Below are 27,084 nucleotides of genomic sequence, written 5' to 3'. Positions count from 1 at the left end.
ACCTCCAAAACATTATTATAATTCAATTTTTTTACCCAAGTTTATGTGTCAGGTACTTTAGGTTTGTTTGTTGACTACCTAAATAGCCCTTTAAATAAAACAATACCCCCACCCACCCCCCTTATACCTCCAGAATACATGTTGCGCGACTCTGGAGAAATATGCAGATCACCATAAAATTTCACTGATTGACCTAAAATTGGAAAGGGATATCCTTCTGGTGTTTTATGGCTTCATCTTATTTCTAAGTACATATTGTTGTTATCTATAACATTTGGAATAAAAAACTATTTCTGTTATCAGGAATAGTAACAATGTGATGAAATGTTGATATTTCTTATATATTTTATACAATTAAAACCCCCAATTGACCCCAAACAACACCTATGCGTACAGCATGTGTACAGGACATTGAAAACATATCATCATGTTAATTTTGTCATTAAATATGAAGCAAAAAAATGTCAATCGTTTATTTAGAGACGTTAAACATTGAATGGGGTCAAATTGACCCCAAACATAATAGGAGGGTTAAGCGGTTCCTGAGATATTGAAATTTGTCCGTTGCAGCACTCCCTTATGGACAAAAATCACTAAATGTGGCGTGCGTCCACAAAATGTGTAACAATGCAACATGTCAGATGTCAATTGTCAATTTGTGAACCTTTACATTACAAGCTATTGGCTAGTAAAGCGGTAGTTTTTGCATTGAACATTATTTTGGTGACACGGTTGTCGAGCTATTGCCTTTAAGAGTGCTTTGAGCATACCTCACTTCAGGGGGCGCTAGCACGAAGGGGAAAGCCCAACCACGGATACAAATCTTATATTTGGTATCAGCCATGTGGGGCTACAATCATGCCATGCAAGTCGAAGTAGGCCTATCGTCGATCGGGGGGGTTGAGAGAAAACAAAAGAAAACAACCGTTGACAAACACAGCCATCATAGCAAAATATATAGGCCTATTTCACTTGCTTAAATTAGAATCTACAATCACCATAAATACGACAGTCAGACATGCACATTATGATCGATTAATCAATTACGTTCAACATCCATACTGTTCATAAAGAGCACCTTGTAGTCACCCGAACCAGCGAAACGGAAAGGTTTTTAGACCGGACTATTAATTTGATATGCTTTTAACAGTTTTGTCCGCCATTGCCAAAACCCGGACGTCTTATTTATGTTTAGTCAGGCTGTCGTAACACCACACTGCAAGCGGAAGTTCGACATAGTCGTGAAGTAATGCTTCGAAGTTACAGGTACAAAAGCTTCAATGCACTCAAAGTACTAATACTCTTAAAGGTTATATAATATGCACGTTATGTCCATTTGGTAGCAAGCAGAGAAAATAGTTTGAACTGGTTTACAGTCCTTTTTGCTTAGCTCTTTCGTCTGGTGCAAACCCATTGAATGTTAGCTATGTAGCTGCTAGCAAAGGCTAACATGCCAAATAGTCAAACACAGCAACTTGACACAACCCATTTCTTATGAGTACCTTCAAGATGTAACGTTATTACCCGGATAGGCATCCCTTGCCTTACTTTATAACTCGTTGTAATGTAACGGGAAATGATAATAAGCGAAGGCACTGTGACATCCATGTTTTCTGAAACCTAAATGGTCAATGGCTAGCGATGTGTTAAGGCAGTGGTCTCCGTTTGTGATTGTTGCTAGAGTGTGGTGTTTGACAATGGCGTGTGCTTCTATTTCATTTTTGCCTGCTGACAACACAGATTTAACAACATGAAATCGCAGGGCATAATGATTGATGTGCATGACGTTAACAGTCAGTCCCAAGATCCGTCTGATTTTTCCTAGACGTTGATATCCTACTTTGTGAGCACAAGTATTTGCCACCTTGTTCCTATCTCGTAGCTTTAGTAATGTAGGAACAGTTTTACATTTATTTTATGTCTGAAATAAATGCTATGGTAATAGGAAACAACATAAGTGTTCTGATAAAGGTAATGTTTTCACCTAAAAACCAGGATTCCGAGAAGAAAGATGGCCCTTGCAAAGCCCTGCAACATTTGAGGTTGTTTGAATATGACTTCCTCAGATGGGTTGTATTCCTCTCCCTTGTGGAAGATTCCAGAAAACTCCACTCTGTCCTCACCTGCTGCATCCGTGCCCTCTGGGAACGAAGAAGCAAGTCAGTCTCAAACTTCTGCACAACAGGTGGAGAAAAGAAGCAGCTGGACTACAACTGCAGAAACCCGTTCAGATAAGCAGCCAGCTACAAACACTCAACCTGTGTATCCCTCACATGCTTGTTTACAGCTGACAGAAGTTGTAGTCTGCCATACACAGGACTCCCATACAGCTCCAGAACTGCATGTTCCTGGCTCACTATCTCCTCCACCAGAGCATAACTGTGGACCTGTAAGCTCAGATAACACCCCTGTGGAATTACAAAATGGACTTGCTTCAGACAAGTCACCCAGAACACAAACTGCCGATAAAATGCTCAGTCTGGATCCTGTAATGGCTGGAGGTATGTCACCACAGCCTTTCATAGGATCCAGACACCTTACAGAGACTACAGAAGCACTTGCTGGACATGGCAGTGTGTTGGAGCATGGGGAATGTGTATTGTTGTTGAGTGAAGCTTGCACAGATGGGGAAGCTGTCAAACCTGTGCCTAATGAGGTGGCGGCTGTTGACTGTGTTGAGGAAGACCGCCAGGAACCTTCGTCCACCTCTGCTAGTGATAGCCCTTTGGAGCTGTCAGTGCAGAATGTGTGTTTACAGCCGACACAAGTTGTAGTCTGCCATACACAGCACACCCACACAGCCCCAGCCCTCCATGTTCCTGGCTCACTATCTCCTTCACCAGAGCATACTTGTGGACCTGTAAGCTCAGATAACACCCCTGTGGAATTAGAGAATGGACTTGCTTCAGACAAGTCACCCAGAACACTTACTGCGGATAAAATGCTCAGTCTGGACCCTGTAATGGCTGATGGGGAAGCTATTAAACCTGTGCCTAGTGAGGTGACAGCTGTTGACTCTGAAGAGGAAGACCGTCAGGAACCTCTGTCCACCTCTGCTGGGGAAAGCGCTTTGGAGGCGGCAGTGCAGATTGTGTGTCAAAGTAAAACTGTGGACAGTTTGTTTCCTAACACTTTGGAGGGGGAATGCAAACAGCCACTTGCTTTATCTAATAGAGCAATTTTAAATGTGGCATGTCCATATAGTGAACCTTTGACCAAGTGTGCGATGCACACAGCCTCTTTGGTGGCTTCAGAAGCCTCAGACACAAGTACCAAAGAAAAGCAGACGCCGACAAGATGCAGTGAAAGATTACGAAACCGCTACCAACACTGGCAGACGAGTGGAGATTCATCCAGATCAGCAGGATATCCCTACAGCCTTAGCGGTAGAAGGCGATGGGCCCCCTGCAGTAGCTCATCAGACAGCAGTTCTGCACCTGGCAGTGCCAAGCGAAGTTGCTCTGGGCTGGAGCAAACACCCATCCCCAGTTCCTCACCAGTGGAGGGCTCCAGCCAGCGTGCCTCGTCTCCCCTCACTGGGCAGACATCCATCCCCAGCTTCTCACCAGTGGAGGGCTCCAGCCAGCGTGCCTCGTCTCCCCTCGCTGTGCAGACACCCATCCCCAGCTTCTCACCAGTGGAGGGCTCCAGCCAGCGTGCCTCGTCTCCCCTCGCTGTGCAGACACCCATCCCCAGCTTCTCACCAGTGGAGGGCTCCAGCCAGCGTGCCTCGTCTCCCCTCGCTGTGCAGACACCCATCCCCAGCTCCTCACCAGTGGAGGGCTCCAGCCAGCGTGCTCCGTCTCCCCTCGCCGTGCCAGTCAAGAGGAAGCGAGGAAGGCCACGGAAGATACAACACCCAGACATGGTAGGTCTATAGTATAGATACGTAAAGATATGTTATTGTTATGTTATTCATGTTAAAATGGCAATCTTCACTTACTAACCATACTGTTGTGCAATGTTCTATGTATCTTATATTTTTATAAATAAATGCAAATAAAAATTGTGAAACTTTTTTTTTTCTCATGGCCTCTGAATCACATGATTGCTATCAGAGCCATTGCATTTTTTGGTTTTGAACAACAGCAAAGATAAACTGCACCATTTACGCTTTGAGATATGGTCATGTGTTTGTGGTAATGTGGTAGCAATTATTGAAAAAGTCATGGTGTATTTCCTTGCCATACAGACAACTTAGTGAACCATCACTTAGTTTGGCTGACTCTTGCTGTTGAGCAGTCAGACCTTATGGGTGGCTGCACTGTGAAAACTACAGCTACTCTCTAATTTCCTACTCTTGAATAGTGACAGCCACTCTCTTCTTCTGACCAGGTGTCCGCTACATTGGTAGTCCCAGGTGGTAAAGCCAACAGCAAGTCCCCTGTAGTGTGTCAAAGTACTACGACAGAAGACTGCCTGAAGGAGACTCGAGCGGACGCCAGCCTGTCCTCTAAATGCTGCCGTCAGAACACAGCGGCAGCAGAGGCGCTAGCGGCTGGTGAAGCTGAAGGCCGAGGGAACGCCGGCGCTCTGCCTGTCCCACCCCTCGCCTCGAGCGCTGCACCTCTGCAATCAGACTCACAGGATTCCGGTACACACACACACACACACACACACACACACACACACACACACACACACACACACACACACACACACACACACACACACACATCAGTTCTATCCAGTCTTCTACACTCTACACCACCCTCGTTGCAGCCAGGGAGCACATCTTTCAGACTAGAGGACTAGGCTTTTTTAGTACCAAAAGATTGGTGGAGACTCAGTCTGAGAATGATCAGTCAAGAAACAGGCTTTATTCTTGCAATGACGCGCATCAAGGGGTAGAATAAGGCATAACTCAAAAGATTCACCTATGTCTCATCTGGTCAGCCATTGAATCCGGAAACATTTTTGGATCTGATACCTTTTTTTATCATGTTCACACGGAGCTGTGTCAAGAAAAATCTGCTTTTACACGGAAACGCTGGAGCGGAGCAGAGTGGTTGAATCTGCTGTAAAGACGTCATGGAGCATGCGCATAAAGTGACAGAAGACAGAAGTGGATATCCAACTAGCAATTTTCCGATCGCTGAACGATTTCTCTACCACCTGAAATCACTGTTACCACAGCACACACACACTAACAGGACTAGTTAGAATCGCGCACTTCGCCATAACCCTCGTTTCTGTTAAACTACCGCTTTGAAACTTCCGTCTATAATAAAAATCTTTTCACATCAGATTTGCTCATACACTTTTAAAAACCGGTTTTGAACAATGGTCTGATGCAAATAGATTAAACAGTGATAGATTAAAGTGTGGCTTGTTAATGTCATCCCTTTCCTAACCAGCTTCTTAACAACATCGATTTATTTTATGTTGTTGCAGTTATGAAGTGACGCAGCGGGGTTAATAAGGGTTCAGGCTGAGGTTACGAGGGCGTGGGGCAATGACATCATCGGGTTAGAAAGTGTGCGGATCGGGCGTTTACATGAACACGGATCCGCTGGCGGGTTCGAATCTACCCACTCGAATCTAACCACTCTGAGTATTCAGTGACTCAATCCGCCGGGTTCGTGTAAACGAGAGGCCGAACCGACAACATTTCTTTCCGGATTCAGGCAATCCAGGCTCCATGTAAAAGGCCCCTAAGTATCCTACATAGCATAAGGGGTGTCACCCCATAGCCCCGGCCCTCCATGAATATGTATCAGTCTGCTACCTCTGTAGACGGGAAACTTCACAACATTTGCTCACAGGGGAAATTGTTGATTAAGAGATCCAGCTGTGAGCAAATGTCTGAGGCCTGTATTCATGGGGGGGATATGACCAAGAGAGGAGGGGTGGTGAAAACACTCACTCACACCTCCCTTAAGTAAATTAAGAGGTCATCTGAGTTGTTCTGTAAAGGAAAAGAGGGATTAATTGTAGCTCTGACGGATTTAATTTGCTGAGATGAAACGACATTGGGCCTCATTCTCAAACGCAGTTAAGAAGAATTTAAGAAGGAATTTCTTCTGAATTGGATTTAGGAAAACATTTGGCATTCATGAAAGTTTTCTCATCTGGGATTTGTTCTGAACTTCAGAAGACTTTCCGAACTCGAAATAGCAGTCGTAACTCGGCCAGAGTTTTCTCAAATTAAGAAAACTCTCTATGTTAGAAGTGTTAATGAATTTGTGAGAAATCGTTGGTGATTGTGTTCACATCAACTCTACAGATCCTCGGATTAAAGTAATTATAATAATAATAATTACGAGAATATTTGTATCATTAACAATTACGTTTCACATTCTACGAGGCACCGTGATGTCATAAAATAAATAAAAGGACTACACCAGAATGCTGCGCTTGTCTAGTGAGCGTCGTTTGGCACTGCCGTCTGTGCAAGTACGGCAATCCAGAATTTTCATTTGTAGTTCCATGTTGGTGGAACGAACTGCCTAGCACTACCAGAGCAGGGGCGTCCCTCTCTACCTTTTAAGAAGCTTTTGAAGACCCAACTCTTCAGAGAGCACCTCCCTAACTGACACTTCGACTAGTGCTTAACTTGCACTTACAGCAGTTACATTCCTGCACTTCGTTTTTATTTTCTGTTTCGTTTTTCTATTTCTTATGTAAAGTAGTATTTATTGTTACACTAGGTCTCTATTGCTCGTAGCTTGACTGTTCTCTCCCTTGTACGTCGCTTTGGACAAAAGCGTCTGCTAAATGACAATGTAAATGTGAATGTACACGAACACTGCAAATGTAATTAAATAAATAAGCACTAAACTCAATCACGTTGATATAGCATGTGTGAGTTTTGTCATTAAACTGACGCCATAGAATGGACACATCTACATCCTGCAACGGTCCAGCTCTGCACCGTTGAAGTAAGATCTGCGTTAACTCGACGGTGCTCGCTTTCCGCTTTGACATGACTCGTTTAGGAGTTGCTTTCGTGTAGATTCGGTCGATTCTGACTGCACACGTCACTACGGTTGCGTGCCCTTATAAGGAGCTGGCGGGGCGTGTATGTATGCAAATTCAGGAGCACGAGAACGCGCTTTCAATTTAAGAAAACTCTTCCGGTGGAGCACAGCCCAGAACACTTCTGCTGCATAGGAACACATTTTCAAGCCTTCATGAATTTGTCGGATGTCTTTTTCTTACGTTGTTTTTCCGAAGCCCGTAAGAAACCTTTCAGAAGAAACTTCAGAAAATGTTCGAGAATGAGGCCCATTGACGTCTGAAATGGCGTACTGTTTATGAGTAGCTTTGTTGTACAGAAGCAGATGGCCACGGCAGCGTTTTGTTGTTTTATTTTGAGAGATGAAGGGCAAAAAAAAAAGGTCAGAGGACATCGCAACGCATCGCGTCGACCTGACCATTTTACTTTCAGTATCACAACAAATTTTATCAGTTTAGAAAAGGTTCAGTTGACACTTTAGTAACTGAACACACTGCATGCAGGAATGTCCTTCTTAAAGAAATGACACCTGGCTTGATATTTACTCTCAACTCCCATACAGATACTGTATATGACTTTATGTGGTAGATGTTTTGTAGAAACCTGTTGTGTGCATTGTTTGAGAGTAATTGCTGGCTGATCTGATGTATTTTATCGTTTCAGAGTTGCCAGCAGCCCCCTCCTCAGACCCGTTCCTCGAGCAGAGTCTGCAGGAGGACCCCATGCCCCTCACCCCGCTTTCTCTCCAGCAGGAAGAGGAGGAGGAGGAGGAAGATCCAGAGGATGACGAGGAGCTCCCCAGCTTTCTGGAGAGAAGTGAGTAGAAGGGGGCCAGCACAGCTGTCTTTTTTTGTCAGTACAGTCTGAGACCCAAACACATGGCCTTTTCATGTTCAACTGTGATGTATTCCTGTATGGAAAGGCAATATCTCTTATGTACAATGGTTGCAGGGAAATGGTCAGATTTAGATTTAGTTTTTAACTTAAATGTAAAGACGAATAACTAAATGACTAACTATCTCGTCATTTTGTCCAGAACCCTTGTCCATCACTGAAGGATTGTGTGTCTGGTGCAAATTCAGGAAGTACCCTTTCTGGCCTGCTGTGGTACGTGTTACTGTTGCACTTGCTTTTCTTCTTCAACTTCAACAAGTTAATAACTTTGAGTATGGTACAAGTATTTCCCTTCTGCAATTATTGTTTAATTATTCAGATAAGTATAGTGTATACCACACATTCTTCTTGGTAAACAGCTGTGTAGCAATGTGTTTCAAAACCCTGACCTTGCTAAAGATGTACAGTTGTGTCCTATGCTTTATCAAATTAACTTTCATGGTCTTTCTGGTTTTGTAGGTCAAAAGTGTGAACCACAAGAATAAGAAAGCCAGTATTGTGTTCATTGATACTTTCCTGTTTGATGAAAAGAGAATTAGAAAAGGGTAAGCAGCACGTTGCAGCACATGGTCTTTATTGTAGAACATGAATGAGAAAGTGACATATTTGTCATTACATCTGAGTGCAGATTAACGATTGTGAGATACAGTCTTTAAAGGATAAGGGGCAATCACAATCAAAGATATTTTGTGATGTGCGTGTTTTTATTCGACCATAAGTGATCAGTTCCCCTCATCTTCTCTCACAGCCTCACTGTTTCCCTGAAAACCTTGAAGCCCTTTGATTGTGAAGATGCAGAGGAACTGACGGTATGCTGACAAACACTGACAATTTCACTGTTTTAGCGCAAAGGCTTCCATTGATTTTTGAGAATTACGTGCTGTTAATAGATCTCGATGTATATGTATGGGGTTATAATGGCGTTAGCTCACACGTGTCCATTCTTTGATAAGGATTTCTAAACAGCTCCTCCACACGGAGATGTCGTCCCTCATATAGTGTAATTGAGGCCCTTCAGCACACAGAAGTGTGTTCCGTGTGTGCACAGATGTGAGTGGACTCTAAATGCCTCACCTGTCCCACAGGAGCAAGCCAAGCAGCAGTATGGTGACGCAATCACATGGTGCTTGGAGCTCATATATGACTACAGAATCCGCATTGGTAAGCAGGTCTTACTGATACCCAGAGTGTCTTTCGACATTAGGAAAGATGCATGTTACATAATATTATGCCTTGTACACATGACATTAGTGGTCTATTCACAGCTAGAGGGCATGGTCCAGACTAGAGGACTGGTTGTCATTTTTCCTTCCTATAGTGTAATATCCATACCATGTCTATTCCATTAAGATATATTTCCTTGTGAATATAAGTTTGGTAATACTGTATTGCATTTGCAGGTTGTGGGTCTTTCTCTGGCTCCTTCATAGAGTATTTTGCAGATGACGTCAGTAAGTTATCCCCGCACTGATCTACACTGACTACTGTTTTTCTCTCACTAACAAGCTGTTTGGAACATGTTATAGAAACTCCTATGTATCAGGATTCTGCCTTATAAACTGGATATTCGTGTCGCCTTTCCTCTCCTCTCCCAGGCTACCCCCTCAGGAGGAAGTACTCCCAGGGAACCTCTGACCTCACCTTCCCCACGCAGCTCATCGTGGATGACCTGTGCGACAGCTCCGAGGAGGACGGTGCCGGGGACCAGGCCGACGAGCATCAGTGTAAGAAACTGCTCCCGGACCGCTCCAAGGCCGCACGGAACCGGGCCAACGAGAAGCTGGTGGACTTCATTGTGAGGAAGCGGGGCACAGAGAAGCGCCTGCTGGTAGGAGGATAAACCAGTAACTAAGGAAGCATTGATACAGGAAGCTCATTTCAGTAGTGAAACAACTGAAGGGAACCACAGCACGGAGCAGATTTAAAAAGCACTTACTGCACAGAATCTGGCTCCAGTTTGACCACTGTAAATAATACACACTGTGATGTGGGGCTGTCATAAAAACAATGAAATACAATTCTGAGGGAGCGTAGTCTGTGTTGTCAGAGTAGTCTGATCTTATAGTCTGATCTTGTGAACTGACCCCTCCAGGCGGTGATCAGTGGCCAGGACACATCCAAGTGGCTGCGGGCGTTCCAGAAGGCCAGCCGCTTCGTGGTGGACCCCTACCTGGAGGACGAGGAGCAGGTGGACCAGGTGTACCGCTACCTTGATGAGCTCCTGAGGAATAGCCCACATTCCATGCCGAGCCTAGCCAACCTGGAGAGGATCCCCTTCATCTTGGATGTGCTTCTGCCAGAAGTAAGCCCTGCCCCTGCCCCTGCTTTCAAACAGGGACCCCATCAACCAAGACACTCTTTCTAAACTATATGGTCACTATATAGTCACAGGTATATCCCGGTCAAAATGGTCATGTTCTCACTTGTATCCCTATTATTGATTGTTAGTCTTGTAACATTTCTAAACGTGTTCTGTTGTAGTTTGGATACACATATTACAACGGGTATGCAGTCGTTTGGGGACAACTGATTGTAACAATGCAAAAAACATGTTCTGATGAGAAATGCACATCTTTCATAATGTCCTTTCATAAAGAATGTCTTGGATGTTTGCTGTTATTTATTGATTAGGCTCTTATCTATGCCATTGCGGGAGTGGACGATCTACCCTTGGAAAGGGCTGAGGAGAAGTATCGAAAAGGCCCCTGCATAAGCAACCGGTAAGAGTCCACTCTTTTACCATCTTTAACTGTATGTAGACCATCACTAACTTCTGGCACACTGACACTTTTTTACCCTCTTATTTTCAGAGAGAGGCAAGAGTTTAACATGAAGATCGAACAGCTGATGAGGACTGTCAATCAATGTTCTAAACATGTGAAGATGCACTGAACTACCCCGGGGTGATCAGTGACCCAGTGGACAGGCTACTCATGGCCCATAAATTGATTTTTTTAAAGAGTTCCAGGCATCAGTAGGTTCCCCCTCTCTGTGTTGTGGTCTGTTGCCGTTGGTTGTTGAAGAACTTCATATGTTTTGTGTGACTTCATATGTTGTGATGAACTCTGTGCCATAATGGGAATGGGGATGGGACAGCTCGGTGCAAAACTTGTGGAAATGTAGTAAAGTTCAGTAGGAGTCAATGATTGTGTGTCAAAGAGTCGGCTGTGCCTCGTTTGGACTCGTATTACCTGGCTTCTGACTGTGTCGCAGAAGTCGTCTGTCCCGAGTGAGGAGGATCCTCAGAGTACAGCTTAAAAGGGCAGCCTTGCGTTCTGTATGTGTGTGATGATGCGTCTGTTGTGAGCATGACATTTGTGCGTCCGCCTGAGAGATACCTATTTTGACGATCTCAAAAAGGTACCAGCACGTGCTGAGGAGCATTCGAACACAGACACTGCCCTTGGGGTGGCTCTTCCCACCTTTGCTGCAGCCTTACCCTCCGCGCGGCAATAAGGAGTCCACGTACAGTCAAGCCAGAAAGTCTGCACACCCCTTTCACCTTCTCCACGTTTTATTACGTTACAGTCTTGTACTACAATAGATTGAGTTCATTTTTTGCCTCAAACGTCTTCACACAAAAGCCAATAATGACAAAGTGAAAACAGGTAACAGGCAAAAAATAGGTTATTTAGGGGTTACATATCTATACACACCCTTAGCCTAATACTTGGTTGCTGCACCTTTAGCAGCGATTACAGCTTTAAGGCATCTTGGGAAATAAGCTACGAGCTTGGCACACTTGTTTCTGGACATTTTTGCCCATTCCTCTTGGCATATCCTTGCAAGCTTCGTCAGGTTGGATGGGGAGCGTCGGTAGACAGCCATTTTCAGCTCTTTCCACAGATGTTTAATTGGATTCAGGTCTGGGCTCTGGCTGGGCCACTCAAGGACAAACTTTCTCTGAAGCCACTCCTGTGTGCTTCGGGTAGTTATGTTGGAAGGTAAACCTTTGCCCCAGTCTGAGGTCCAGAGCGCTCTGGAGCAGGTTTTCTTCAAGGATCTCGGTGTACTAAGCTGCATTCATCTTTCCCTCTCAAGTTAGCCTTTTGGCAAACTCCAAGCGGGCTGTGATGTGCCTTTTATTAAGGAGGGGCTTCTGTCTGGCCACTCTACCATAAAGGCCTGATTGGTGGAGTGCTGCCTGGATGGTTAATCTTCTGAAAGGTTCTCCCATCTCCACAAGGATACGCTGGAGCTCTGTCAGAGTGACCCTCGGGTTCCTGCTCACCTGCCTGGCCAAGGCCCGTCTTCCCCGATTGCTCAGTTTGGTCGGGTGGCCAGGGCTAGGAAGATTCTTTGTGGTTCCACTGTCCACTGTTTTTTTTTATATTGATTAAGGGGACCCATTCCGTTGGTACATTAAGCAAGACAATTGTATAAATTTGTTGTTAGCTGATTAACTCATACAGCAATACCTTTGTGTCCACTAGATGGCAGCACACAACAGAAAGATTTCCCCTCTAGCTACATAGAGTAGCTATAGTTACAGGTGGAAGGTTTGGAAGAAAGTTGCATCCAGGAGCCTTCATAAGCAAAAATGATGTGGCTCCACAATAAATGATCCCACTTATTCATTATTCACATTACTCAAATGTTGTATGATGGCTTAGCAGGACACATGATATGTCTAGTAACAACATAAAGAAGGGGGCAACATATAAGTCAACACCAACAATATTTATTGACTGATCTTGAAAGTACTGGCTTACAAAAGCAAAATAAGTCATCACATAGAAAATAACTCCGTGTTAGTGCAAGTAGCGAACATTCACACTGTGAAACCTATGAAAAGTGACAGTGGTATATGGAAATACAGACCGCGTTAGCCACTTCACAGCCTGCTAGCCACAACTTACTTTCGTACCAATTCTTGGATGTAGGATCCCCCCCCACCTTTGTAGAAACATGTGGATGGATACATTTGGTGTAGGAGGTCCTAATTGTTTTGTTGTCAATGTATGTTCATTAGTTCGCCGACTAAAATAAGTTTCTTGGAAAGAGCTAATCCAGTTGTTGCACTGAACGTTAGCAATTTTGACAGAATGTGACTTGATAAAAAAATGAACTCAATCTATTGTAGAATATGTCTGTAAAGTAATAAGTAAACGTGGAGAAGGTGAAAGGGGTGTGCAGACTTTCCGGGTTGACTGTATCACTGAAGCTAAGAGCAGATTTCTCGTAAAACCGGCGGTGCAATTTGAGCTACAACTGGTGCAGCTGATAAGAATGCGTGTTTGGAGCTGGCTAGAAGACAGTGTCCCATTTGTGTCATACATTTAAATATGTATCCCACAATATTCTTTACCTATGTACGTTTTATATAAAGAATAATTCTACATTTTCGTAAGTATTTAAAGTTTTATTTAATTATGTTGTGGTATTGAATATTCAAGCTAATTGCCATTGAGTTCAGTCAGTGGTATTTGTTGTGAAAAAGCTATAATGCTTCTATACCTAGTTATGGCATAAACAGTGGCATGCAGAAGTGTTTGGCACGCTTGGTCAACATTTCTGTAACTGTGAACAGTTGAGTAGAAGATGAAAAAGAAGGCATGAAGTAAACACAATTTTAAGCCCGACTGGTGTATTTTGTTGTGTACAATTTTTTTGTGGAAAAAAAGGAGCACCATGCAAAGTTTGGGCACCCCAAGATATTGGAGCTCTTGGTTAACTTTTACCAAGGTCTCCAGCCTTAATCAGCTTGTAGGTTAGGGCTATGGCTTGTTCACAACCATCGTTAGGAAAGGCCAGGTGATGAACATTTCAAAGCTTTATACCCCGACTCTTCAAACCTTGTCCCAAATATCAGCAGCTATGGTCTCCTGTAAACAGCTGCCTAGCTCTCCCAGAATTAAAATAATTGATGTCTACAAAGCAGGATAAGGCTACACAGCTTAACCGGACAGCGTGTTAATGGAGCCATTTCCTCGGTTCCACCTCATAATGTGATTTAAGAAATGGCCGTTAACAGGAACGGTGGAGGTCAAGTTGAGGTAAGAAAACTTTTAGAGAGAACTGCTCGTAGGTTTGCTAGAAAGGCAAATCAAAACCCTGTTTGACTGCAGAAGATTTGGCAGACTTTGGAGTGGTGATTGCCAAAAGTTACTAAGTAAGAACCCAAACCTTTGCTTCAGGCCCTTTTGCTTTTTTGTTATTTTGAAACTGTGAAAGATGGAAATGAAAAGGGTAGTCTTGCTTAAATATTAAAGAAATGTGTCCTCTTTAACTTGAAAAATCAGGTCATCTTTTACTATTCACAGTAACAAATACTGTGACCAGGGGTGCCCAAACGTTTGCATGCCACAGTATCTTAAGGATAAAAGTTCCCAACTGGCCCAGACATGTCAATTGCACAAAATTAGGGTGTAACATAAATAAGGTGTGTGAAGTACACACCAATATTGGGGAACACTTTTATTTATCATATGTTCAGAGTGTCATCATCATCATCATTGTATGTTTTGTTATTTTTCGGCTACAAAACTAATTACTGCACCTTGATGATATTACCTGTGGGTACTGTAGATGAACGCTTTTCCAGATGTGTTGCATGTTTTTTGTTGCGTTGTGTATATTGTAATGCAGTGTACATAATAATACTCAACTCTTTGGGCCTAAGGGGGTTCACTGTGCCCAAGGCACGAAAAGACGAGCAAAGCTCATGTTTTAAAAACATTGTTCACTTTGTAATAAATCTTGTGGAATGATGCAAGTATACTCTTGGCGGATTGGTCTGTTTAAAGAAAACATAATCAGAAATATTTCATGTAAACATACCTGTTAGTTAAACACAACAGTTGAAGTCTTGGAAATGCTGAAATGGTAATGATCTTATCGACAGTTGTTAATTCATATCAGGTTTTTTTAAGTTACATGTCTTTCTTGTGCAAGTATTTTATCAAAATCTCCATAAAAATGTGACATCCACACTATTTTCCTTCGGAATGTTACATTATACAATCACGTTCTCTAAACACACTTTTCTCTAGTAATGTTTGTATGATAAATATTTATACACCGTCAACTGTACAGATTCATCCTTAAAACACATAATAACTGAACAGGTTACATGTATGCATCTCATAGAGAAGAAGAGGTCAGTAGAGTTTGTTTTTCTTGTTGTTTTGCTACAGAAGGAATGCAGAAGAGCAGTCTTGATATTTCCTCATGAAACTCTAGTATTGTATGTCTGCTTCATATTGTCTGCCAATGAAACATGACAACTGCACAGCCGGATACAGCCCATAGACAGTATAGACAGTGTGCACAACACCCACAGGATGTCACATAGCAGTAGTCATGCACAGTCGACGCTGAAGTGATGGACTGTCAGGGGCCTCTTGAAACGGTGTGCCTTTACGGTCTCTTCAGTGTGTTAATCTGGGCACAGATTTTAAGCGCAGGCCCCAGTTTGATGTTCATGGCACTAACGAGATGGTCCTCGGTCAGCAGCAGCAGGGCCTGCCCATCGATCTCCTGGGAGCGGAACTCCTCGGCCAGCTCTGCACACCCTGTGAGGAGGTTGGTTTTAACGTAGAGTTGGTAAGATTAGCCTCACGTAGCCCTAATCAGCGTTACAAAAAAATAAATCAAACATTGTCGCCGGTCAGCTTTCTTCTCTTTAACATCGCTACCTGGTATGGAGTTGATGTAGGAGCACACTTGCTCCACGGTCCACTGAGAGGGGTTGGGCTGAGCCGCAGGGAGACCGTCAGATTCGAACGATTCCCTCCCCCTCCTCCTCCTCCTCTGCTCACGCTCATGCTCCTGTTCCCTCTCACGCTCCGCCTGACGACGCAGTCGGGTCGTCATGGGACCCGGGGGCTCATCCTCATCATCCTCCTCCCCATCCAGCCTGGCTGGCAGCTGCGCCCTCAAACACACAGGTGAGCTCATAAGACCGCAGAATAGTTTGGAGGTGTGTGTGTGTGTGCATATATATATATATATAAATAAATAATGAGCTGTATGTGTGGCAACTACTGCTATGAAGGAATATCAGTGGTAGTTGGAAATAGTAGAATCAGTATAACAAATGTGTTGAACCAACTTCGAAAAACTGCTGGAGCACTAAGGGCGCTAGTCAAGGGGAAAAGGCTGGCCCTCCTGCTGACCCTTATCACCTGTACTTTGTTTCTCTAAACGTTGTACATGCTGTCAGCAGTTATACTTTAACACCCATGCACACATCTCTGCCTAACTTACCACTTTTGATCCCAACTCATTGGGTTCTGAAGGGTTTGATCAACTGAATCCTAAGTATAATCTAAATAAATATATATATATATAAAAACCTCTGCAATGGGGCATATTTCCAGGAGAAAGTGAACATCCTTTCCACTGATGGTATTTCTTACTACCACAGAAAAGGAGACCGAGTCAGCTTCAACTGAACCTTCACCCAGTCCTCTGTCCACTGACCTGTCTGAGGAAGTGCTCTCTGGATATGCCGTCGGCACGGCGGGGGGGTCTTCCCCTCTTGCCCATGGGCCTGTGGGGCCAGCGATCGGCCCTGCCCGCCCTCAGCAGGCCCAGACGCCGGGTACAACTCACATTGAACCTGATGGACGAGGCCAGATAAAGAGAGATCAGATAGCTGTTAACAGTTCATAAAGCTGTAGAAATGAACCGGCATATCCTTCAAGGCTTCAAGCAAACATTATGTTTGCCTGATTGCCTTTTGTGAATAGAGTATTTATTGTAAAATCAGCTTGGATAAGTTGAGTAATAAAATGATTTTGAACGATTTTGCAACAATTTTTTCCCTATAGAGGTTTCTTTGTGAGGGGTTCTGTTGTTTTGAGGAAAGTGAGACTGAGGGAGACTCACCTCCTGACGCAGGTCATGGAACAGAAGCGTTTGGAGCGGAGGAAGCTGTGGGTGTATCCCCTCTTCCCACAGAACTCACACTGCAGCACATCTGACAGACTGTCCCCCAGGTGCTCTGCATTCAGACAGGGTAAGGGTTTATACTCATAAAGGGGGGTTACTTAGCCTGGTAAAACAGGACACTTATTCACTTCATGTATACTGAATATACACTTAAAATTGCACTTCATCACTAATCCAAGCGAAAACTGACCCCGGATTGAAAAGCGGTCAGTGCCAGGCTAGGTGTCCGCAACTAACTAACTACCTGACTTTTGTGATTAGGAGACATAGCACAAGCCTCACCGTCCTCAGCCGGTATGTCGTCCATGTCTGAGTCAGAGGAATTCTCGGGGTCCTCCACGTCCATCAGGCCGTCGTCGGGCTCTGGATCTCCGTTGGTGGTTACCTCCTGGCTCTCCGGCAGCGCAGCCTGCTCATCTTCTGTCAGTGAAGAGCGGTTCACCTACAGCAGGCAACACCCGTTTAACCACAGCTCATGTTCACACTAACATGTGACCACCCTAAAGTCATTAGGCAGTGAAGGGGTTAGATATCGGTTCCTTTTGTTTTCTGGGCAGGGCTTGGGTACAATATCCACAGAAGAGTTCTCCTGCTTAGTTAAAAAATGTTTAAATGGTTGTCTCTTTTCTTTTCATTACATCAAACATATAGAGAGAGAGACCATTGCTTAAATGCCTCTGATGTGCTAACTAACATCTGGGCACTGACAACATCCCAGAGTTGGTGCTGTTGCTGCTACTGAACTGCTACAGCTCCACCTTGTGGACATACCAGGAACGGTTCCAGCCCCTCATGGATGACGAAGCCCTCAATGAGGTGTGTGAGGATGTGCGGTTTAACGACCGCCTGTGAGGGCTGGCCCTCAGGACTCTCTGGCAGGCTGGTAGCAGGGGGCTTGCTGGTGCTTCTTACCACGGCAGGGTGAAGGGGAGGGGGGAAGCTGGTGATGAGAGGGGGCTCCTCGGGTGACCGGATCACAGATCGGCTGGACGGCACGCAGGGAGGGTCCAACCCAGCTACAGAGGGGGCAGAAAAATGTAATTATGTTATGTCAATTATGTTTACTGGTTTAACAGTATTACAATTGACCGCACATAGTACACAGTATTCAGTGGATAGGTAATGCCACGTCAAAGTTGGCAATTCAAAAGAGTTTTCAGAAAAGTTCTGATATGAAAGTAAGCTTGAAGTTTGAGGTGAAGTTTGCACTGTAAGGTGCCCCGCACTGGAATAATCCTTTGAGGCGTCCTCAATGTTGTGTACCTGTGCACTGTTCAGGCTGGGACGGGGCATCCTCTTCACAGCCTCTCTCCATATCTGCTGAGGGGGACAGAGTGGGTGGGGTATGGGTCCAGTTCCTCGGCACACCCGAAGGATCTTCATCTCTCTCTGCTCCCACCCCTTTGTGCTCTATCTTTAGCCCCTGTGCTGTCTATCAAAACAAATTAACAAGTTCACCTCATACAGCCGCATAGTTTTGTCATATACAGTGGGAAAAATAAGTATTTGAACCCCTGCCGATTTCGCAAGTTTGGCCACTTGCAAAGAAATGTGTGATCTATAATTGTAATAGTAGGTGTATTTTAACAGTGAGAAACAGAATATCAACAAAAAAATCCAGAAAACTGCATTTTATAACATTTATGGCTTAATTTGCATTTGATGCAGAAAATAAGTATTTGAACCCCTAGCAAAACATGACTTAGTACTTGGTGGAATAACCCTTGTTGGCAAGCACAGACGTCAGACTTTTCTTGTAGTTGGTCACTAGGTTTACACACATCTCAGGAGGGATTTTGGTCCACTCCTCTTTGCAGATCCTCTCCAAATCCTTAAGGTTGCATTTTCAATGGGAGGGAATGAGGGAATGAGGTTCAAGCCCAATATTCCACATTACATGGCCCCATCCATAGTCCCCTCGATGCAGTGGAGTCGTCCTGTACCCTTGGCAGAGAAACAGCCCCAAAGCATAATGTTTCCACCTCCATGCTTGACGGTGGGGATGGTGTCATATTCAGCATTCTTCCCCCTCCAAACGCGGCAAGTCGAGTTGATGCCAAAGAGCTTGATTTTGGTCTCATCTGACCACATCCTGTCTCCCAATCCTCCCTAGAATCATTCAAGTGTTCATTGGCAAACTTCAGACGGCCCTGTACATGTGCTTCCTTGAGCAGGGGGACCTTGCGAGTTCTGCAGTACTTCAAACCATTACGGCGTAGTGTGTTGCCAATGGTTTTCTTGGTGACTGTGGTCCCAGCTGCCTTGAGATCATTCACAAGCTCCCCCTGTGTAGTTCTGGGGTTATTCTGCACCTTTCGGAAGATCACCGATACCGCACGAGGGGATATCTTGCATGGAGCCCCAGACCTAGAGCGATGGACAGTTGTTTGGTGTTGCTTCCATTTACGAATAATCGCACCAATAGTTGTCTGCTTCTCACCAAGCTGCTTGCCGATGGTTTTGTAACCCATTCCAACCTTGTGCAGGTCTACAATCTTATCTCTGACGTCCTTGGTCAACTCTTTGGTCTTGCCCATGGTGGTGAGGTTGAAGGTGTGAAGTATGATTCTTTGGACAGGTTTCTTTTATACACGTCACCAGTTGAGATCAGGTGTACCTTGTTAGGCCTAATGAGGACTAATCTGTGTGCTTCTTGGGCACATAACTGGTCATTGGGAGCCAGAATTCTTGCTGTTTGCTTGGGGGTTCAAATACTTATTTTCTGCATCAAATACAAATAAAGTCATAAATGTTATAGATTTGTTTGTTGATATTCTATTTCGCACTGTTAAAATAAACCTACCATTACAATTATAGATCACACATTTCTTTGCAAGTGGCCAAACTTAGGAAATCGGCAGGGGTTCAAATACTTATTTTCCCCACTGTAGTTACTGTTCATCGTCTGGCCACTCACCCATATCCTCGTACTGACAATGAGAACGGTACTCACAGATTGCGCTTCTGTCTGAGACACTGACTGCATCTTCAGGTCCACGGCCACGGTCTGTGGTGGCGGCAGGTTCTGGAAGGGCAGCTGGACCAGCGTCTCGGCCACGGGGAGCTCCTCCTCGGACACCAGAACCTGGCCCGACTGCACGGGCAGCACCTGCACCGAGTGCAGGGACAGCCTCTGCAGGGAGGCCGGCGGAGGAGAGGGCAGAGCGCCGGAGAGCAGGTTGGTGGTAACGGTAGTGGAACCGCAGCTCTGAGTGGAATAGTGGGAAGCTCCCAATGGGCCCAGCTGCAGTAGCGGGCGCACAGCCTGGGCTAGGCTACCGGTAGGAGACACCAGTGCCGCCGACTGGGGCTGCTCAGACGTGGAAGTGGCAGCAGGTAAGACGTCACCCAGCTGTGACTGGGCAGCCGGAGCTGGAGGTAGGGGGACAGGCAGGGTCCGGGCCTGGAGGGAGAGGGGAGGGGGTCGCTCCAGTGGCGTGACCCGCAGGGCGATGGGCTGCACCTGCCTGTGGGCGCTGGCGCTCTGCTGGATGATGAGCTGATGGGGCCCTCGCGGGCCTAGAGGACAGTGCAGCTGATGCTTCACTAAAGCAGGGCAGAGGGAAGCTGCAACACCATTGAGACCATCTGAATAAATATGTTTGTGTTACAGCCAACTCTGACCTATTAAACAATAAAGGATGACTAGAAAAAAAATATTATAGATCAGCGCATTCAAACCATAGGCCAAGAAGTAGTCATCTCAAGCTGGGACTTACATGGGGCGATGAGTTGATGGGCTGATGACAGCTGACCTAGGTCACTTCCGGAGCTTTCCGTGGAGGCTAGGGGCAGCTGGGTGGACTTCAGGGGGCTGATGGACATCTTGGGCAAGGAGGGGGCTACCATCTGGCCCTGCAAGGAGGGCTTCAGCTGCACACCCTGAGCCAAGGCTCCAGGGAGGTGAGTGCGGAGAGCCAGAGTCTGGACCTACAAGGGCACAAGACATGTCACACTCAGCCAAGTAAGGAACGACCAATAAATTCACACATGCCCCAATATTTGGCACACTCTCTTCTACAACACAGTCTGAGTTTAGGTAGGTGCTGGAAGACTTGTACAGGACTGGTGTGGGAGTCGTAGGTGCTGGGGGACTCACCTGTGTGGAAATGGGCTGGGAGGATGTGGGGCTAATGGCTGGCAGATCAGACGGCACAGCAGCCACAGTGGCAGCAGGAGCCAGAATCAGCTGACCGGAGGGAGGAAAGACATGTCAGAGGAAAGAGAATAGGGGAGTGTAGTGGAATATGGAGTAATAGAATACAATAGAATAGGGGAGTGTAGTGGAATATGGGGTAATATTATAGAATAGGGGAGTGTAGTGGAATATAGGGTAATAGAATACAATAGAATAGGGGAGTGTAGTGGAATATGGGGTAATATTATAGAATAGGGGAGTGTAGTGGAATATAGGGTAATAGAATACAATAGAATAGGGGAGTGTAGTGGAATATGGGGTAATATTATCGAATAGGGGAGTGTAGTGGAATATAGGGTAATATTATAGAATAGAGGAGTGTAGTGGAATATAGGGTTATATAGTATCAGCTAACCAGTAACTCAAAGAGCATACATAGAGATGATAATATATACAGTACCGACACTATCTAAGTGCCTGCTAAATTAAATATTGGAAACGTAACGTTAGTGCTTCTTTAGAGGTCGTGTTTTTGTTTAAAACATGGGGCAATCTGAGGTATAGTAAAGTTGTTGTAGTAAGGTACCATTCTCTATAATAATAAATTGATTCAAGCCAGGCAGAACAGGCAGGCTTGGTGGATATGTTAGGTTGAGTTAGAATTATTAAATGTTCATAAAGGTTGTTGTAAAACGTGTCTAGCCCTCTCTACCATCTGGGTGCGCAGGTACATCTGGGCTTGGCTGCCAGTAGGAGAGCCATTCCCGAGGAGCATGGCCTGCTGGGATATCGTCCCACCTGCAGGAGTTGAACAGGTGCTTTGGATGCGGCCAATGGACTGAGCTGTCAGTGGAGTGGTGGACAATGTGATCTAGTAGACCAATTAACAGATCAGAATTTTTGTTTAGGATAAATATTGAAAGATAAACCTCACTGAATTAAAAGCCACATAATGGAAATGGCAAATTATAGCAGAGCACAGAATAACAAACAAGATAATTAGATAACTGGGATAAAGCTGACATCTAGCTTGTTTTACATATAGCACTATGTTGCAGCCAGATGGAGTAGTCATGCCAGTCTAATATAAGGACTTACCGAAGTCTGTGATACACTGACTGACTGTGGCAAACTCCCATTGGTTGATGGAGGAGAGGAGGAAGATGGCCTGCTAACCGACTGGGAGGGCTACGGTATAGGGATGGTAGTCACTCATCAAGACTCACACAAACAAACTCACAAAACAGCACATAAGGCATCATGCTGGGTTCTCAATCGACACAAAACAATATGTATACATATTTTCCATGTGTATGTCAGTTCCAATCAGAACGTCATCTTTTTTCATAAGACAAGCAATATAATGCGTAATAACATGTCCTAAGTAACTATACGTTTTCAGTTATATGCAGTATTCAATTATACACATGCAATAACATGTCTCCTACAATGACAGTATCCAATTACATGCAAGCCGTAGGCTCTGTAAAGGGTGTTGAGGCTATGTCTATTGTTGTTCGATACAAATTGAATTGAATTAGTTTTACGAAAACGGAAACAGTAAAACACGAAAGCAAGTGCCGTGGTGTCACAGCCAGACCTGTTGTGTGGTGGTCAGGCTCTGTGACACAGGGACATGCTGCTGCTGCAGGGCTGCGGTCTGAAGTAAGATGTGCTGCTGCTGGGCTGCGTACATCTGCTGCAGATACTGAGCTGCCGTGCTCTGCGGCCGCTGGACCATCTGCTGGATCACCTGCCCACAGAAAGCCACAACCACACACATGCTTTTTCCAGTAAGACTCAACTTGCCAGTGCCAAAAACCTGCAAGACTACCAGTCATTTAAATACCATTCCCAGTATTCTGTATATTTCCTGTCTGTATTCCTCTGCTGACTGGTAGAATTCACTACTCTTTTTACAGCTTTAACTGTGAAAAAACACTACTTATTCTAAACTTCTGAGCAGTTGTAAGTGTAGGGTAAGATACTGAACACACTGAAGATATGTGTACTTCTTAATCCTCTTATGTTTTAAGTACTATAGGTTGCACGTGTATAACTGCTGCCAGTGAACATGTAAGATGCAGGTGTAGCCACAAATGGTTCTATTTTCAGAAGTCTCAAACGAGTCCATTTGTTTTTGTCTAACAGCACCTGTTAGACAAAAACGTATCATTACACTGAGTGATGGAGTGTACCTGGACAGCCTGTCTATCGGCGGGGGATGGGGGCAGAGGCTGGGTGCGGCCGGGGGTGGACGGCCTGGCTGGGTTGGTGGCCGTTGAGGTGGTGCTGATGGTGGTGGTGCTGGTGTTGACTGCTGCCCCTCTCATCTCTCCTGGACTGTTTCTGTCCATCTCTCACAGATCAGGACAGTCAGAGGGAGGACTACACCAGAAAACAGGAAAAAAAGAAGATTCAATTAATTAAATTCTATTTATATAGCGCCAAAACAATAAAATGGTCTCAAGGCGCTTTAGAGAGCCCAGGGCCTGAACCCCCCTGGAGCAAGCACAAAGCCGATAGGGGCAAGGAAAAACTCCCTCTTAACAGGAAGAAACCTTGAGCAAAACCTCGGCTCATAAGGGGAGGGGGCATGTGCTTTGGAACCGGCCAGGTAGAGAGGTAGAGATAGAAATGGGAGGGGAGAGAAACATGGTACATTAATTCACACGTATCAGGATAAGCATGCTAGCATACATGTGGAAAATGTACACAATACATACAACACAACATGGTATATACACGATACATGGATAAGATGGGAAGAGGGCATTCAGGTATTGTAGAACCGCTTAGTGGGTATACAATGTGTTTGTAAGGTTACTAATGTAAGGGTAAGTAGAGCAATGAAACAATGAAACAATAAACTATGTTGATGGTGGCAATTATTTACATTACAGGTAAACAGGCTAGCACAGAGTATATAGATGCATCATGCGCAGGGTAGAAGTAACGCATAACAGTGTGGTGGGGATGGGTAGGCATAGGCAAAGGGTTTCTGCAAGTAGATCAGTTGGAGAGACTACAGCAGTATCTCACAGCAGAGACAGTCTAGACTAGGAGGGGAAGAAAAGAGACAGAGTGAGAGGGAAGAGCTCGGCTTCCTAATATGTGTATAAGTACTTAATGGTTATGGTGATGAAGAACAATGTTTTCACAGCCATCAGCATTAGTGGGCAAAGGTCATGCTATAAGAGAGAGAACATTTGGTTAGTAAACACCTATCTGATAAACAGATGAAATACATTTTATCAGTATTAATGCCTTAGCATAATGTTATATAGAAGGAGATGAAGGGGGAGAGGCTGCCCGGCATTGTGTGTACATTTTGTTTATGTTTAGTTTTGTTGAGGTATGTTGAATTATGGTTGGATGACATGAGAATTTTAGTTATACAAGGGTAGCAAGATACAACAACAGTGCACAACTGGCTGGCGACCGCCGCATGCTGTACCTGGGATCCGTAAGGCACTCCTACACAGCACATGTGCTGTCTGTAGCCCAACTTTATTCATGTTGGGTATTTCATGTTTAGTTTTGATGAATTATGTTTAGTTATGTTGGCTGACATGGTGCATGGGAATTGTAGTCATACAAGGATAGCAAGGGTGGCAGGATACAACAACAGCGCACATCTAGCTGACAACAGCCGCAACACCTGCCACGTGCTGTACCCTGGATCCGTAAAAAGGCCTTCTAACACAACAACATGGCTGACAAGACGTATAAAGTATAATGCGACAGGTGCCAGGTTTAAATGTATTATTCATGACTATAGGATGCACTAAAGAGGAATGTCTCAATTTAAAGATGGAAAAGGTGTCCACTTCTCGGATGGAGGCAGGAAGATTATTCCACAAGAGGGGGGCTCGATAGCAGAAGGCTCTGCCTCCTATTGTGCTTTTTTATATTCTTGGAATTACAAGGAGACCTGCAATCTGGGAATGGTGGTCTTGGGGGGAAGTAGGGGAAAACGAATTCCTTGAGGTTATTTGGAGGTAAGCCGTTTAGAGCTTTGTATGTAAGAAGGAGTACTTTGAAATCAATTCTACTTTTGACGAGGAGTCAGTGCAGAGAGGCAAGTACAGGTGATATGTACACATTCTTCAGTTCTACTAAGTGTGCGAGCATATCCGCCCATTTCATGACATGCCCCTAAACGGTTGACTCTACATCAGCATCGGCCTTGGAAGGTTCAGGATGACTTTTACCAGTAGATGGCATGTTGAGCCATTTTCATCCCATCGCAATGTCAATAACAAAGGTATTTTCTGATTTTGATATAAACTATAACCTTATTAGCCTACATTCATTAGTAATCTTTCCCCCGATGGAAAAAAAAAGCATGTGGCACATTCTTTCACAAAGCATAGCCTCCCGCAATCAACACGCTTCATTGTAAGCACTTGCTGGTCTCAAAATATGTATAGGGTTCAGCAAAGTAAGCCGTGGCTAAACTCAGTATAACCATGTAAAGCTTCTTGAATGAAGATTCATGACAATTCATGTATCTGTCCTACTGTCACATTTTTGCATTTCTATTCCGAATAAGCCTGTGTAACATCAAAGTCACAACATAAGTCTTTACAAACAATTGCAGGCAATTAACGTTAAGTCTTAAACAAGATGTGGCCTAAACCTAACTATACAGCAACTGGATGAGAAAAACAGCCCACCTGCATCCTCTCTTCTGTGCTGAATAACGACGATTCCTTAAACCTTTTTTTTTTTTTTTTTACCACATCTGAAAATTAGTCATTTAACAATCACTTTGCTCTTGCAGCAGCACCGTCTGTTCAAAGAAAAGACACAGTATGATTTTAAGTAAAGCGCACGTTTAGCTGTTTGCATCCCTTCGAGACCCCGTGTTGACTGAGAAACGCCTTCGGCAGGCAGCCAAACATGTTATTTTAATAGTGTGACAATTGTGGTCTACAACCGGACAGACTGCGCTGTACAGAAATCCCATTTATTTTCTATAGGCAGGCCTATGTTCGCAGTATTAACAGTCAATCTCTACAGCATGCATCAAGTTCATGTGCGCATATTACCTGTGTCCAACTGTTATTAGCCTACACATAACCCATCTTGAGGTGAGCATATGGTATATTTGAACTGACACGGTCTCAGTCATGTTCTAATGCGTCAACGCTTTCTAAAATGGAGCTAAAACCAAAACGCCACAGACGGAAAGAAAAGTCCGACACAGCACCACTCGCAGTGTAGGAGGACCTTGTACAACATTTTTAGTTCAGATATTTTGTGACATTACAACAGGACAACTTATGTTATCTTCTATTTTATTTTGGCAGTTCGGAAGCAAATGATGATGGGCTACTTTTTTTTACGGAAACTGGGTTCTTGTGAGAAACTGTGATCTAGGCAATATCTTTACAAAAAAGCGATGTGAATATTTTGCCTGCGCGGCTATATCATTTAACTTTTTTTTTTAAAGCATTACAAAAATGTGCCTACTTATCATTAAAATGAAGGAAGAAAATTAATACTTCTGACCCTGCATATTCTACAATACAAATGCATGGTACATACGTAATCGTTTATTCTACATCTGGGAATAAATTATATCACCTTGCTTTTTATTTATAAAACATTTATGGTTAGCCTAATTTCTTCTCATTCATGGGAGACGGGAAGTGATCGATCCTGCGCTCACCTCCTTGTTTAGGCGATAAAAGCATTAACTAAATTAGATATAGGATTTTTTATATATATATAACTGCCACTGCCGATAATAATGTAAGCGTGCACGAAAATTCGCATTTTATTAGAGCATTTTACCTTCCTCTTTTGCTTAACAGATAGCCCAGTCAGTACATGTGTATCGATGATTATCCCCCCTCCAAACTGATAGGGTATGTTGCAAAGGTAAGGACATATGAAATATTACCATAATGAGGCAGTTAGCAAACCTGATTTATTGCTGTCAAATCACCATTTTGACTACCATACATTCGCAATTAGACCATAGGCATCCAAATCTGTCTGGCACATCAAGATTGTCATAGAATAAAATATGACACTTCGCCTCCTATAAACAGTTCATATTCTGTGAAAGTAAATAGGCCTGGTTGCTGATGATATGCTGATGAGGCATCAACCTTTCCTGAATATCATTTTCTATATATAAGACATCTTGCAGTGGGCAAGGTAGGCATGCGGTGGAGTTATATAGCCT

General features: G+C 44.2%; 2 protein-coding genes across 7 annotated transcripts; one reads left to right on the top strand and one right to left on the bottom strand.

Moving 5' to 3' along the window:
- The first annotated feature begins 475 nt into the window (after positions 1–475).
- On the top strand, positions 476–11,171 carry si:dkey-127k13.1 (PWWP domain containing 3A, DNA repair factor). 2 transcript variants are annotated; one of them, XM_031559883.1, is made up of 13 exons: positions 476–1,266; positions 1,996–3,868; positions 4,336–4,594; positions 7,622–7,774; positions 7,995–8,065; positions 8,312–8,397; positions 8,601–8,661; positions 8,938–9,013; positions 9,253–9,303; positions 9,448–9,680; positions 9,945–10,154; positions 10,484–10,572; positions 10,663–11,171. In XM_031559883.1, the coding sequence occupies exons 2-13, from the start codon at positions 2,054–2,056 to the stop codon at positions 10,742–10,744; spliced, it is 3,186 nt and encodes a 1,061-aa protein (XP_031415743.1). In that variant the 5' UTR covers positions 476–1,266; positions 1,996–2,053; the 3' UTR covers positions 10,745–11,171. The 2 variants fall into 2 exon arrangements, with proteins under 2 accessions (XP_031415743.1, XP_012670851.2); XM_012815397.3 differs by lacking the exon at positions 476–1,266 and having other exon boundaries at positions 1,912–3,868.
- Positions 11,172–13,200: 2,029 nt separating this feature from the next.
- On the bottom strand, positions 13,201–26,195 carry phc3 (polyhomeotic homolog 3 (Drosophila)). Of its 5 annotated transcripts, XM_031559938.2 has the most exons (16): positions 25,940–26,195; positions 25,565–25,680; positions 23,084–23,273; positions 22,486–22,638; positions 21,984–22,073; positions 21,598–21,756; positions 20,847–20,936; positions 20,467–20,677; positions 19,701–20,335; positions 18,011–18,179; positions 17,519–17,763; positions 17,030–17,189; positions 16,685–16,799; positions 16,277–16,415; positions 15,490–15,721; positions 13,201–15,366 (listed from the first exon to the last, which is right to left on the bottom strand). In XM_031559938.2, exons 3-16 carry the CDS (start codon positions 23,240–23,242, stop codon positions 15,212–15,214), a joined length of 2,712 nt encoding a protein of 903 aa, XP_031415798.1. In that variant the 5' UTR covers positions 23,243–23,273; positions 25,565–25,680; positions 25,940–26,195; the 3' UTR covers positions 13,201–15,211. The 5 variants fall into 5 exon arrangements, with proteins under 5 accessions (XP_031415798.1, XP_042558968.1, XP_012670817.2 ...); XM_042703034.1 differs by having other exon boundaries at positions 25,565–26,195; XM_012815363.3 differs by lacking the exon at positions 25,565–25,680.
- Positions 26,196–27,084: the final 889 nt, after the last annotated feature.

Source organism: Clupea harengus, chromosome 22, assembly GCF_900700415.2.
Source record: "Clupea harengus chromosome 22, Ch_v2.0.2, whole genome shotgun sequence".
Classification (NCBI taxonomy): domain Eukaryota; kingdom Metazoa; phylum Chordata; class Actinopteri; order Clupeiformes; family Clupeidae; genus Clupea; species Clupea harengus.
The sequence above is the reverse complement of the archived record's forward strand: the minus strand, read 5'-3'. Positions and strand labels throughout refer to the sequence as shown.